The 13,532-nt window shown below is 39.4% G+C and overlaps 1 protein-coding gene across 4 annotated transcripts in view; it reads right to left on the reverse strand.

Annotated features, from left to right (window-relative positions):
• TUSC3 (tumor suppressor candidate 3) overlaps positions 1 to 13,532 on the reverse strand; it is a 277,945-nt gene that overhangs the window by 22,725 nt on the left and 241,688 nt on the right. For 3 of the 4 annotated variants that reach the window (XM_045019079.1, XM_045019077.1, XM_045019076.1), the window contains one exon: positions 6,036 to 6,110. In XM_045019079.1, coding sequence (XP_044875014.1) covers positions 6,036 to 6,110 — 75 coding nt within the window. The other variant, XM_045019080.1, reaches the window with a different exon arrangement.

A 13,532-nucleotide genomic window follows, 5' to 3' on the forward strand; every position in this document is an offset into this window, starting at 1 on the left:
ATGGTCACATTGTGGGGGTCTGGCAAGGGGCCAGCTCAGCTGCAGGAATGCCTGGAGGAATTCTTCCTGACTCAACATTTACATGAGAAACTGAAAAAAAATGAGGGCTTGATATTGAAAGGTGGTGATCACGAAAAACTGAAGGCAGTGGGAGATGCAAACACTGAGCACTTCTCGGAGTCATGCTCTAAACATGTAGAATTTCAGTATCTCAATTAAATTATGACTGAAGCTTAATGTCATATTTGGCTGTGATACACAAGAATCGCTTTTTGAAGGACACTGAAAGACATCTACCAATATTTTCATTGATAGGAGCTGATGCAAGGACAGTATATCTGTCCCCTTCAAGTCCTCATGCCTGGGGTGGAACTCTATGTGAGTATTGTCATTTCCACAGTTCAGTAACTTTATAAAATTAAGTCATTATCTATTAATTATACACATATCACAGGATTGCATCACAAGATAATTAGCCCATTTTTTATAAAAAAAAAGAAGTTGGTAAGTGCTAGTTCAATAAATATGATGAGTGTCAATTTAATGGACCTGACTAGCCATAATAGGAATTTTAACATTTTCCAAAAAAACACTTTAGCAATTATGCTATAATAAATATATAGTTTGGTATGTTACAATTGACATATCAGCTCTTTAAATGACAGATGACAGCTGGCAACTTTCATTATTTCCTCATTTCCTTTTAAACCAGAAAACAAAACGTTAGTACATTTTTAGACACTGCTTCTCCCCATCACTTAAGGGCCAGATTTTGCCATCCTTATCAGATTGAGTAAAACTTTATTCTCTGATCATTAACATTTATTTCAGTGGAAATGCTTGTAAAATAAGGTACGATTCATCATGAGTAAGAAAGGCTGAATCTGGAACTAGTGTAATACAGACTCACAAATCCAAGAAATATGTTCAGAGAGCTACAGTCAAATTTAAATCAAGCAACTGTCTATTTTGACAGTTTGGGGGTTGTACCGTTTGACTGGAGATTAGCTAATATAGTTCCTATTTTCAAGAAGGGGAAAAAAAGTGACCCGGGTAACTACAGGCCTGTTAGTTTAACATCTGTAGTATGCAAAGTCATGGAAAAAATATTAAAGGAGAGAGTAGTTACGGACCTTGAGGTCAATGGCAATTGGGACAAATTACAACATGGTTTTACGAAAGGTAGATCGTGCCAAACCAACCTGATCTCCTTCTTTGAGAAAGTAACAGATTTTTTAGACAAGGGAAATGCGGTGGATCTAATATATCTTGATTTCAGTAAGGCGTTTGATATGGTACCGCAAGAAGAATTACTGGTTAAATTGGAAAAGATGGGGATTGAAATGAAAATCCAGAGGTGGATAAGGAACTGGTTAAAGGGGAGACTGCAGCGGGTCGTATTGAAAGGTGATCTGTCGGGTTGGAGGGAGGTTACCAGTGGAGTTCCTCAAGGTTCGGTTTTGGGTCCGATCTTATTCAATCTATTTATCACTGACCTCGGAACCAAAAGTAGGAGTGGGCTGATAAAGTTTGCGGATGACACGAAGTTGGGAGGTATTGCCAATTCGGAGAAGGATCGGGATATCCTCCAGGGAGATTTGGATGACCTTGTAAACTGGAGTATTAGTAATAGGATGAAATTCAATAGTGAGAAGTGTAAGGTTATGCATTTAGGGATGACTAACAGGAATTTTAGTTATAAGCTGGGGACACACCAGTTGGAAGTAACGGAAGAGGAGAAGGACCTCGGAGTCCTGGTTGATCGCAGGATGACTATGAGTCGGCAATGTGATGTGGCCGTTAAAAAAGCTAATGCGGTCTTGGGATGCATTAGGCGAGGTATTTCTAGTAGAGATAAGGAGGTGCTAGTCCCGTTATACAAGGCGTTGGTGAGACCTCATTTGGAGTACTGTGTGCAGTTTTGGTCTCCCATGTTTAAGAAGGATGAATTCAAACTGGAACGGGTACAAAGAAGGGCCACTAGAATGATCCGAGGAATGGAAAGCGTGTCGTATGAAAAGAGACTTGAGGAGCTCGGGTTGTTTTCCTTAACCAAAAGAAGGTTGAGAGGAGATATGATTGCTCTCTTTAAATATATCAGAGGGATAAATACCAGGGAGGGAGAGGAATTATTTCAGCTCAGTACTAATGTGGACACGAGAACAAATGGATATAAATTGGCAGTCAGGAAGTTTAGGCTTGAAATTAGACAAAGGTTTCTAACCATCAGGGGAGTGAAATTCTGGAACAGCCTACCGAGGGAAACAGTGGGGGCAAAGGACCTCTCTGGCTTTAAGATTAAGCTTGATAAGTTTATGGAGGGAATGGTTTGATAGGATAACGTGATTTAGTCAATAGGTCAATAACGTGCCGCCACTGGTAATTAGTACCGAGGGTCAATGTTGGGATATTGAAAGTCTTTTTCCCGAGTGTCTGGCTGGAGAGTCTTGCCCGCATGCTCGGGGTTCAGCTGATCGCCATATTTGGGGTCGGGAAGGAATTTTCCTCCAGGGTAGATTGGCAGTGGCCCTGGAGGTTTTTCGCCTTCCTCCGCAGCATGGGGCAGGGGTCGCTTGCTGGAGGATTATCTGCTACTTGAAGTCTTTAAATCAGGATTTGGGGACTTCAACAGCTGAGTCAAGGGAGAGAATTATTTCAGGAGTGGGTGGGTCAGCTTTTGTGGCCTGCATTTTGCGGGAGGTCAGACTAGATGATCATAATGGTCCCTTCTGATCTTAAGTTCTATGATTCTATGACATTGATGGTAAGTTAGGGACTGAGGACAAATTTTTCAAAATTATCTTAGCAGCCTATGTCCAACTGAAGGAGACCTGAGAATCACTGTAGATAGCTTGATGAAAAGGGAGGCTAGTGCAAAGACCTCCCTTTTTACTGGGGGATGAGGAAATACCTTGAATAAAACCATCTTCCCCTTTCCTGTGAGGGGACCTCTTCTATGGAGCCAAGAGCTAAGATCACCGAACCTTCTGGTGTAGAGTGCTCTCATGAGATGAGTCTCTGAATAGGGATAGGGAGAGTTGGTGGGTAGGTGGGCAGGAGAGGAAGTTAAGTGTGTAGCCCATCTCTACAATGTCCAATACATACTGGTCTGAGGTGACCAGAAATGGCGCAAATGAGACAGATGTATGCCATACAGAGGAGATGATCAGGGCTGGGTAGTGAGTGGCATGCTGTCTTTGGAAGTGGAATCAAATCTGCTGCCTGGTTGCAGAGAATAAAGGACAGTGGGATGTAGTGGCCACTCCTGAGGGCCTTCTTCCAGAAGTTTTCTGCCCCTTTCTGGCATACTGGTGTCGTCTATAGGAGAGGGCCTGCTTACATGCTGAGACCTCTCTGGGGTGATGGCTGGGGTGCAGAACCCCAAGGACTTGAGTGTGGCCTTATAGTTCTTCAGTGATTTCATGGCCTCATCCATCTTATCATGAAACAAAGAGCAACCTTTAAAGTGCAGGTCCTCAACTGTGGTCACCAGATCCTGGATGCTATGTGCATACCATCTAAAGCCACCTGGAGGACTGTTTTAGAGACTAGTTTCCCTTTGAACACCAAAGTCTAGAACTCACTCTTGAATTCTCATAGGAAACTATCCACAAAGCACCCCACTGCACTCCATATTTTGCCAGGATGGCCTAGTTGTTGAATATCCTCATTTGGAGGCATGAGGTGGGAATATGATTTCCATGCCCTTCTGCTCTTTATCCCTTGTCATCGATTTCTGCTGACCCTGATATGTTTTCACTTGCCATTGTCACAACTAACGAGTCCAGTACTGGGTATGACAAAAATTGCTCGTAGCCCATAGTTCATATCTGGTACCACTTGTTGGACTTATTTGAAGTTGGAGCTACCAATACAGAATTTGCCATTAGACCTTCACTGGCTTCAGCAGTCTCTCATTAATGCTTATCACTATGCAACTTGGTACGAATGAGTGCAATACCTCAAGCAGCATATGAAGTGCTTTCCTGCACCTTTTCTATAGGGATCTCTAAATTTGCCACTACTGACAGTATAAGACCTGGAAGACCATATGGTCCTCCAGTACAGCTGATGCTTAGTGCAGCAACAGGGCTTCATCTGACTAAGACAAAGAAGTTTTGGCTGGTACCTGCTGAGAGACCTCTGACTCCTGTGATTGCAGTTCCTCATCTGAGCCATGCAGAGGGGATGGTGCTCTCTCATCCACAGGGAAGCTGGCCTGAACCTAGAATATGCTAGGGACGGTAGGCCCAAGACAAACTGAGGCATCCATACAGTCCACAGCTTAAAGTGAAATGGCAACAGAGGCCATGGAGGCTGGGTCATGGTTCTGGTATGGATCAGTACCGGCATCACAAGCTCCCCTACCCGGTGGAGGTGGTGTGTGTGGAGGTGGTGTGTGATCCTGCTGAACCCCTGGATGTGGTTGGGGATGACTGTGGGCTGTCATTCAAGACCAAGGATGACAGATATCACTCTTCTGGGAGCAGGGGAGCTCTCACTGGCATAGGCGGCACCAGCACCAAGCCTGTGGATGGTCTTCTGTGCCTCTTCTGTCCTGAGGACCTCTGTTCAGCATCCAGTCGATTCCAGTGTTTTTTCCCACACCACGGCCAACTTAGAGGGTGTCTCATTTTGAAGATGCATGGGGCACAGACCTTGAGGATCTACAGGACCTCTGATCCCCTGACAATCTAGACGCCTCGGAACTAGGGTCTGAATCCATTCACATGGACTTCTTGAGAAGGGATACCCTAAAGCAAGACTCCCTCGAACACTGGTTCCATTTTGAGAAATAACTTGCAGATCAAACATATACCCAGAATATGCCCCTCAACAAGGCAGAGTAGACACCTTGTTTGATCATCATTGAGAGGTATGAGGCCTTGCAAATGAGGCAGTGCTTGAAACCCAGGGACTTGTGGTCTGCCATGCAGAACTGAAAGTGGTACTGGTCCTATTGATGACCTGTGGTCCCATTGATCCTGAAGACTAACTAGCTAAAAAGGTAAGTAACTCTGAAAGGACTTGCTGTGACACACACCATGGCAGTAAGAAGGAACTGAGTGTGAGGCAGCTCTACCCTTTATACTCTCATTGAATGCATGAGGAAGCAAAGGATGCATGCTCTGTCCTCCAGTCACAGCTAATTAGAAAGTTTTCTAATGCATCTGCATTGGATGTGCACTTATCAGCTGTGGAATTATACGGACTATCACTCAAACCACCACCAAGATTATCAGCATTAATGGCTACACATTTTTGAAGGGTTGCTAAATCTTAGGCTTCAGGTTTTAAACAATCTCTAACCATAAGAGATTAGGATGAGAATTATTGTGGGAGCACATTATCCCTCATCTGCCTACTGCAAAGCACTGAAACATCTGGTACTGGCCAGTGTTGGAGATAGGTTGTTATACTGAACTAGATGAGTCTGATCCAGTATAAAATTCCTATGTTCCAATGAAAGTCAACTGGGACTCAAAATTCAAAATGCCTAAATCACTTTTGAAAATAGGATTTAGATGTTTTTGAAACTCCTACCTTAAGTCTCACTGACTTCAACAGGACTTAGGCTCCTATATTAATTAGGTGCTTTTGAAAATGTTACCCTTTGGTTCCTAAATCACTTAGGACATGTCTATACACAAAAATGGCACTGCTTTAACTATACCCTTATAGTTAGAGCAGTGCAACCCACCTAGTGTGGATGCAATTATATAAGTATAAAAATGTTTTATACTGGTATAGCTATTTCCATATGGGCAGATCATAAGGCCTAAGCTATATGGGTATAAGGTACTTTTATGCTGCTATAAATGTGTCCATACTAGGTGTCGGACTTATATTATTTTCTAAAATAAATCGCATCCCTAACTGAAATAGTTATACTGGTATAAAAACTGTGCGCAGACCAGGCCTTAGGCACTTTTGAAAACTTTAACCCGAATGGCAATTCTAACCTTTGTGTTTATCTCAAAATGCCTACAAAAAGTAAAATTCAGAGAGCCTACAAATTCTACTAAATAACTTACTTCTCCTTTTTCCAACATCTCCTTTGGAAGTAGCAGCTTCATTCAGAAGAACCATTCCCATGGTGATAGCAGCATCTATACAGTTGTTGTCAAGGAAACTGCAGAAATATGGATGTCTCAGAAATCCATGAGAGTGCATCTGTGAACTAAGGTTTCCATTTTCTATAAACCAAAAATATCAAAAATGCTCTATTCCATAAACAGACTGAAAATTTATGCAAAACTGTAGGGAGACAAATATTTAGATGTAGTGATAATTTCCATTGTGTAAGCTGCATTTAATAATCTACTTTGTGTGTTATTAAAGTTAACAATATGTAGCTTTACATAAAACTCAAAACATTTTAGAACAGAAATAAGATTTGAAAGATTTTAAAGGGATCAGGTAGGAGCAATGATGCTTTTGTATTTATGTAAATATTATCAAAACATAAGCCAAACTATGTGAAATCTAGAAAGCAAAAGTAATTTTACCAATGCAGAATGAATACTGGCAGTAAACACATGCAGTGTACATACATACAATTCTGTTAATTCATTGATTAATTATTTGATGTAAACTGAAGCAGCACACCCTTTTCAATGCTTTCAGATTTACAGGATCTCTCTCTATGCCGAAATATTGATTAATATTTTGTTCAGCTTAGAAACATCTCCATCAAGAAAGTTTTTTTTCCACTTGCATTTTTTATTGTCTAATTACAAGCTTTACAAGTGCAAACAAGTACATAATGATAAAACAATTTAACTAATTTAGCATGATCCTCAGACATTCACTTAATTGTTTGAAACTATCAGTGAAAAGGAAGTTACTACTGTACTTAACATCTGTTCTGAACAGGAGGCATGCATGAATGCTATATTGAAAGATGGAGTGCATAATGCATCATGGAAGTTGTATTTTAATCAGCCATTTAAAGAAATAAGAACTTCACTGGTACACTATGTACCTAAAGATATTTTATGGCCAATATTATTTTTGCTGAAAAAAGCTTTGGTTAACGTACTTCATCTGAGGGTAGCAAATTGTTCATCTAGTTTTACTGATTAACAACAGTATATTAACATGCTACGATCTCCTTTGTGTTTTTATTCCAAAATACAATTGAGAGTATTTTAACATCTGTGGCTCACATAGTAGCGTAACACGCGTCCATCCATCTCCAGCTATCCTCTCCTCTGAGCCCTGGCTTGTCTTGGTGCTCTATAATTGCTTCCACAAGCATCTTTATTGAAGAGATCACGTGTATAGAGGACTTCATTAGAATATCACAATTCTATCCACCCACTTTTCAGAATACTGGTACTATGTTCCTGAGAATGACAGCTAGGAGCTTGCCATCACCTCTGAGTTAGTATACTGATGTGGATAGCAAAAAGCATGACTGACTTACATGTGTCTGGAGAGGCAACCCAATGTTAAAAGATACTTACTTCTCTAATGAGTGAAAAAAGAATTTAAAACCAAAGGTAACTCTCTAATACAGTTTGGAAAAAAACAATTTTGTTAGTGTTACTATTCCAGGGTTAGGTGTGGGAGAAGATAGACCAACTATAAAATTAAAGAGAGGAGAAATTTCTACAGACTTATGGGATAAATGTACAGCAGACATTTCAAACATGCCACATCTATGAACATCACTTGTATCCAGTAACATACCATAAAAAGCTCTAAAAGGCTCCCCGGAGCATCTATCCCTTACTGCAGTGAGTATTAACCAGGAGTATGTGCACCTCTGGGGGTATGCAGAGGTCTTCCAGGAGGTACTCAACTCATCTAGATCAGTGTTTCTCAACATGGAGGTTGCAGCTCTCAGGAGGTCTTGGGATGGGTTTAGGGGGATCGCAGGGCTGACATTACAGGATAGCAAGCAATGCAACTGCCCGTGGCCCCATGCCACAGGGGGCCAACAAAGCTAAGTTACATGGTTCAGGCCCAAAGCCTGGGCTTGTCAGACTTCAGACAAGGCTCACTAGTGAAAAACAGGCTCAAGTATCACATTGAAATGTAAGCACAATATTTATATTCCAATCAATGTATTTTATAATTATATGGTAAAAATGAGAAAGTAAACAATTTTTCAGTAATAGTGTGCTGTGACACTTCTGTATTTTTATGTCTAATTTTATAAGCAAGTAGTTTTTAAGGGAGGTGAAACTTGGGGGTACATGAGACAAATCAGACTCCTAAAAGGGACGCAGTAATCTAGAAAGGTTGAGAACCACTGCCCTATTGATTCCATTGAATGCACACCTTGGTATTCCTCATACCTGACCTAAGTTTTATTTCTCAAAAATAAACTATGCCTGAAGTTTTAGTTACAATACCCAATTTCTAGGGACTTAAGCACATTCTTAAGCACTTTGTCTACCTGCTTAAAGTTAAGCATATGCTTAAGTGTTTTGTTCCCATTGTCAGCAATGGAAGAAGGGTTAATGGAAGTTGGAACTAAACAATATTATGACCGTACGAGCCTCTACTGTATCTGTGACAATAAGCAGAAAATATTGTAGAAATGCAAATAGCATTTGATGGGGGAAAAAAAATTCTAACAAACCATCAGGACTAATTCCTGTCACATTTTATTACGATGACACTATATTGCTATTTGGAGATACAATGATGGGATAAAATACTACATCTCACTTAGCTCTCTATTAAGTTTGCTCATATGAAGCGGTCAACTGCTTTCAGAAACAATCAGTAAAGTGGAATTAAATTTCTGTAAAGAAAAGAAATAATACTGCCAACACATAATCTCATTATGTAGATAAAGGAATTGTATTAAAGTATTAAAAACTGCACATATTAAATACTGCAAAGTTTTCCAAATTTCAGCTTAACAAGCTTTCCCTAAGGGTGCAGAATCTGGGCTGTTTCACAGTGAACCCTACTCGAATTATTGCTTAGCTTCTTATCTAATAATCATTACTCTATCTAAATACAAATAGCAAAAATTAAGTTAAACTCATGTCCCAGGTTTGATTGAAGCTGGAAAAAGCAATGATATTCACAGATAAGACTGTTCTGACCTTAACTCACCTCTTTGTGTACAAGAAACGAGCAAAGAACTCAAGTAGATAGGCTGCAATAGGAGTGTGCTGAGTAGCTGCCATTATTCAGAATTCGTTACTGTTTAATATCAGACAGTGTTACAAGGTTTTCTTCCTATTTTTTATTTTTTAAATGAACAGAAGTGAAAATGACAAAGAAAAAGAACATCAAAATAAAACTTCTGATCTAGATCATGAGTCTGCTGGGCCCAGTGCATCAGCTGCTGAAAGTTTTGGTTTCTTAAGCTGATATTGAAATGGTTCTTTGGAAATGTAGTGTCAACTTTTAGCTCTAATTTTGTGCATGTACACCGCTACCTCAATATAATGCCACCTGATATAACATGAATTTGGATATAATGTGGTAAAGCAGTGCTCCAGGGGGGCAGGGCTGTGCACTCCGGTGGATCAAAGCAAGTTCAATATAACATGGTTTTATCTATAATGTGGTAAAAAATTTTGGCTTCCAAGGACAGTGTTATATCGAGGTAGAGGTGTACCTGCTACTCACTTCATCCATTTGCTGAGGGTATGTGCATTAAAAGCAGTATATACCATATACAGTTTATATAGAGAGAGATGTACACCTATCTCATATAGCTGGAAGGGAACCTTGAAAGGTCATTGAGTCCAGTTCAATGCTGTCACTAGCAGGACAAAGTACCATCTCTGACAGTTCCCCCCCCCCGGCAGGTCTGTAAATGGCCCCCTCAAGGATTGAACTCACAACCCTGGGTTTAAAAGGCAAAGGCTCAAACCACTGAGCTATCCCTCCACCTCCAGTTAGAACTTTATTTTCCTCTCCATGACACTTTAGGACTGATCCTGCTTTACTGATGTCTTGCTTACAAGACTCCTGCTAATATGTCCCAGAATGATGTTTGCTTTTTTTGCAATATGACTCATATTTAGCTTGTGGCCCACTATGACCCCTAGATCCCTTTCTGCAGGACTCCTTCCTAGACAGTCATTTCCCATTTTGTATGTGTGCGACTGACTGTTCCTTCCTAAATTGAGTACTTTGCATTTGTCTTTATTGAACTTCATCTTGTTTACTTCAGTTTGTCCAGATCATTTTGAATTTTAACCCTATCCACCAAAGCATTTGCAACCCCTCCCAACTTGGTATCATACGCAAACTTTATAAGTGTACTCTGTATACCATTATCTAAATAATTGGTTTGAAGATATTGAACAGAACTGGACCCAGAACTGATCCCTGTGGGACCCCACTTGTTATGCCCTTCCAGCATGACTCTGAACTATGGATAACTACTCTCTGGGAATGGTTTTCCAACCAGTTTTTCACCCACCTTATAGTAGCTCCATCTAGGTTGCATTCCCATAGTTTATTTATGAGAAAGTCATGCGGGACAGTATCAAAAGCTTTACTAAAATCAAGATATACCACATCTACTGCTTCCATCCTATCCAAAAGTCTTGTTATCCTGTCAAAGAAAGCTATCAGGTTGGTTTGATGTGATTTATTTTTGACAAATCTATGCTGACTGCTACATATCACCTTATTATGTTCTAGATGTTTGCAAATTGATTGCTTAATTATTTGCTCCATTATCTTTCTGAGTACAGAAGTTGAGCTGACTGGTCTGTAATTACCTGGGTTGTCCTTATTTCCCTTTTTATAGATTGGCACTATATTTGCCTTTTTCCAGTCTTCTGGAATCTCTCCCATCTTCCATGACTTTTCAAAGATAATTGCTAATGGCTCAGATATCTCCTCAGTCAGCTCCTTGAGTATTCTAGGATGCATTTAATCAGGCCTGGTGACTTGAAAACATCTAATTTGTCCAAGTAATTTTTAACTTGTTCTTTCTCAATTTTAGCCTCTTCTGATCCAACCTCATTTTCACTGGCATTCATTATGTTAGACGTCCAACTACCACCAACCTTCTTGGTGAAAATTGAAACAAAGAAGTCACTTAACACATCTAGCATTCCCACATTTTCTGTTATTACTTTCTCCCCTTCATTGAGTAACAAGGCCTACCCTGTCCTTGGTCGTTCTCTTGCTTCTAATGTATTTGTAGAATGTTTTCTTGTTACCCTTTATGTCTCTAGCTAGTTTGATATCGTTTTGTGCCTTGGCCTTTCTAATTTTGTCCCTACATACTTGTGTTATTTGTTTATATTCATCCTTTGTAATTTGACCTAGTTTCCACTTTTTGTAGGACTCTTTTTCAATTTTTAGATCATTGAAGATCTCTTGGTTAAGTCAGGGTGGTCTCTTGCCATACTTCCTATCTTACCTATGCAGTGGAATACTTTCCTCTTGTGCCCTTAATAATGTCTCTTTGAAAAACTGCCAACTGTCTTCAGTTGTTTTTCCCCTTAGACTTGCTTCCCATGGGATCTTATCTATCAATTCCTCGAGTTTGCTAAATTCTGCCTTCTTGAAATCCATTGTCTTTATTTTGCTGTTCTCCCTTCTACCATTCCTTAGAATCATGAACTCTATCATTTCATGATCACTTTCACCCAAGCTGCCTTTCACTTTCAAATTCTCAGCCAGTTCCTCCCTATTTCTAAAGCAGAGTATGGAATGAACCAAGAAAGATTAAACAAAAAGGGCTGGAGACAAAGATGCCACTTGTGTTTCTGCTCCAGTCTTCTTTTTACAAGTGAGAAGACTGGTGGTTTTTCTGTCCTTGTAATATTAGGTCTGGTAAAGGGTGATACCTGCTTAACCAGATACAGTGCACACTGAGAGACCCAGCAGTGCTTTTAGTATCTTTAATTTTAGCTTGGTCAAAAACAAACAAACAAAGGGCTGAGGGTGGGACAACTTTTTCCAGGTGCCCAAAGGAGAGTCTGTCTAGGTTCCAGAGAGATGGACCAGGTGATTCAGCCAATGAACCAATGTGTCATGGCCAAAACAAAACAAACAAAAAAATACTGCACTTTTTTTGTGTGACTCACCCACCTCCCGCCACAAAACAAATACTTACATAGTCACTACTAACAAACAAAAACTGAAAAAGAATTACAGTGCCCATCAGCAAGTACTCTTTCTATAACAGAAATTCCTGTTTCCTTGCCTCCTTTTACTTTTATTCCAGTTTTCTACAGTTAGGAAGAACAGTTATTGATAGGAGAATCTCACTTTTGTGCAAAGCAGAATGCTCTTTGGGTGAGGTAATGTCAAGAGAGTTCTTTTGCTGTGGATCTTTAGCCAGCCTTATTTGTTGATTTTTTTCAGCCTCACATCATTGCTTTTTAAGCTTCAGTTGCATTGTTACATTTTTGCTTCAGCTGTTGCTTTTTAGCTGCAGTCAATATTGTTGAGTTTAGGCTTCACATGGCTGGCTTTTAGCTTCAATGACAGTAGCTTCACATCATCACATTTTAGCATTGGGCACATCATTTACTTTAACTCCACGGTGATGAGTGAAAAATTCAATCATATTGAATTGTGTTTTCAGTGCTATCACTGGCTTCATATCATATTAGCTTCTGTCATTATTTTCAGCCCTTCTTTCCAACATTTCCTAAGTCATCTTGCTTTTTAAAAAAAAAAAATATATGCCACAAAGGAGAATGTCCATTCTATCTAGGAAAACACTTTTCTACAATACAATTTCCTTCTAACACAATAGAATTTAAGTTTTTGTAGTCATTTATCTATATCTTGTCCATCTGAAAAAAAGGAGATGACATCACAAGCTCTGTAGATTTTCTTGTTTTTCTTTATCTTCTTTACAGTGCATTGCAGAAATGTAACATTCAGCTAATTTTGCCAGAATATACAAATGGTTCCAAATTCCAAATAATATGGTTTCAGATAAATATACCTCTGCATAGTGTTTTGTTTTTGTTGGGGGAGTTTTTTAGTGTAAAATCCAGTGTAATCTTTTCCTCTATTCATTTCTAATTTAGAATGGTTTAAATTTTACATATTTTTAAAGGTCCTGATACCCATTTTCCCAGTGGACAGAATCTGCTCACAGCAATTGACAAAACATTATTCAGTGCGTACAGTGGAAAATGGCACTGAGAAGTTTGATATTGGAGGAGAAACAGCTTTATATTGGGATAACAATAATAAGCAGGTTCACCTACAAAATCCAAGGGAAAAATAGGTCATTCAAATAGTAAGGGGTTGTATATGAACAGACACCCCAAAATAAGGATGTCAAGTGAAAAATATCTGGAGTATAGAAATAATAAGGGACAGCATCCACAAATGCCCCAGAGTATACAGAGACCATTAACCTTATTAGTAGGGCTGTCGATTAATCACAGTTAACTCACATGATTAATTCACAAAATTAATGACGATTAAAAAAAATCGCAATTAATCACAGTTTTAATCGTACTGTTAAACAATAGAATACCAATTGGAATGTATTAAATATTTTGGATGTTTTTCACATTTTCAAATATATTGATTTATATTACAATGCAGAAGACAAAGTATACAGTGCT

The sequence above is a fragment of the Mauremys mutica genome, chromosome 5 (genome assembly GCF_020497125.1).
Source record: "Mauremys mutica isolate MM-2020 ecotype Southern chromosome 5, ASM2049712v1, whole genome shotgun sequence".
Lineage (NCBI taxonomy): Eukaryota > Metazoa > Chordata > Testudines > Geoemydidae > Mauremys > Mauremys mutica.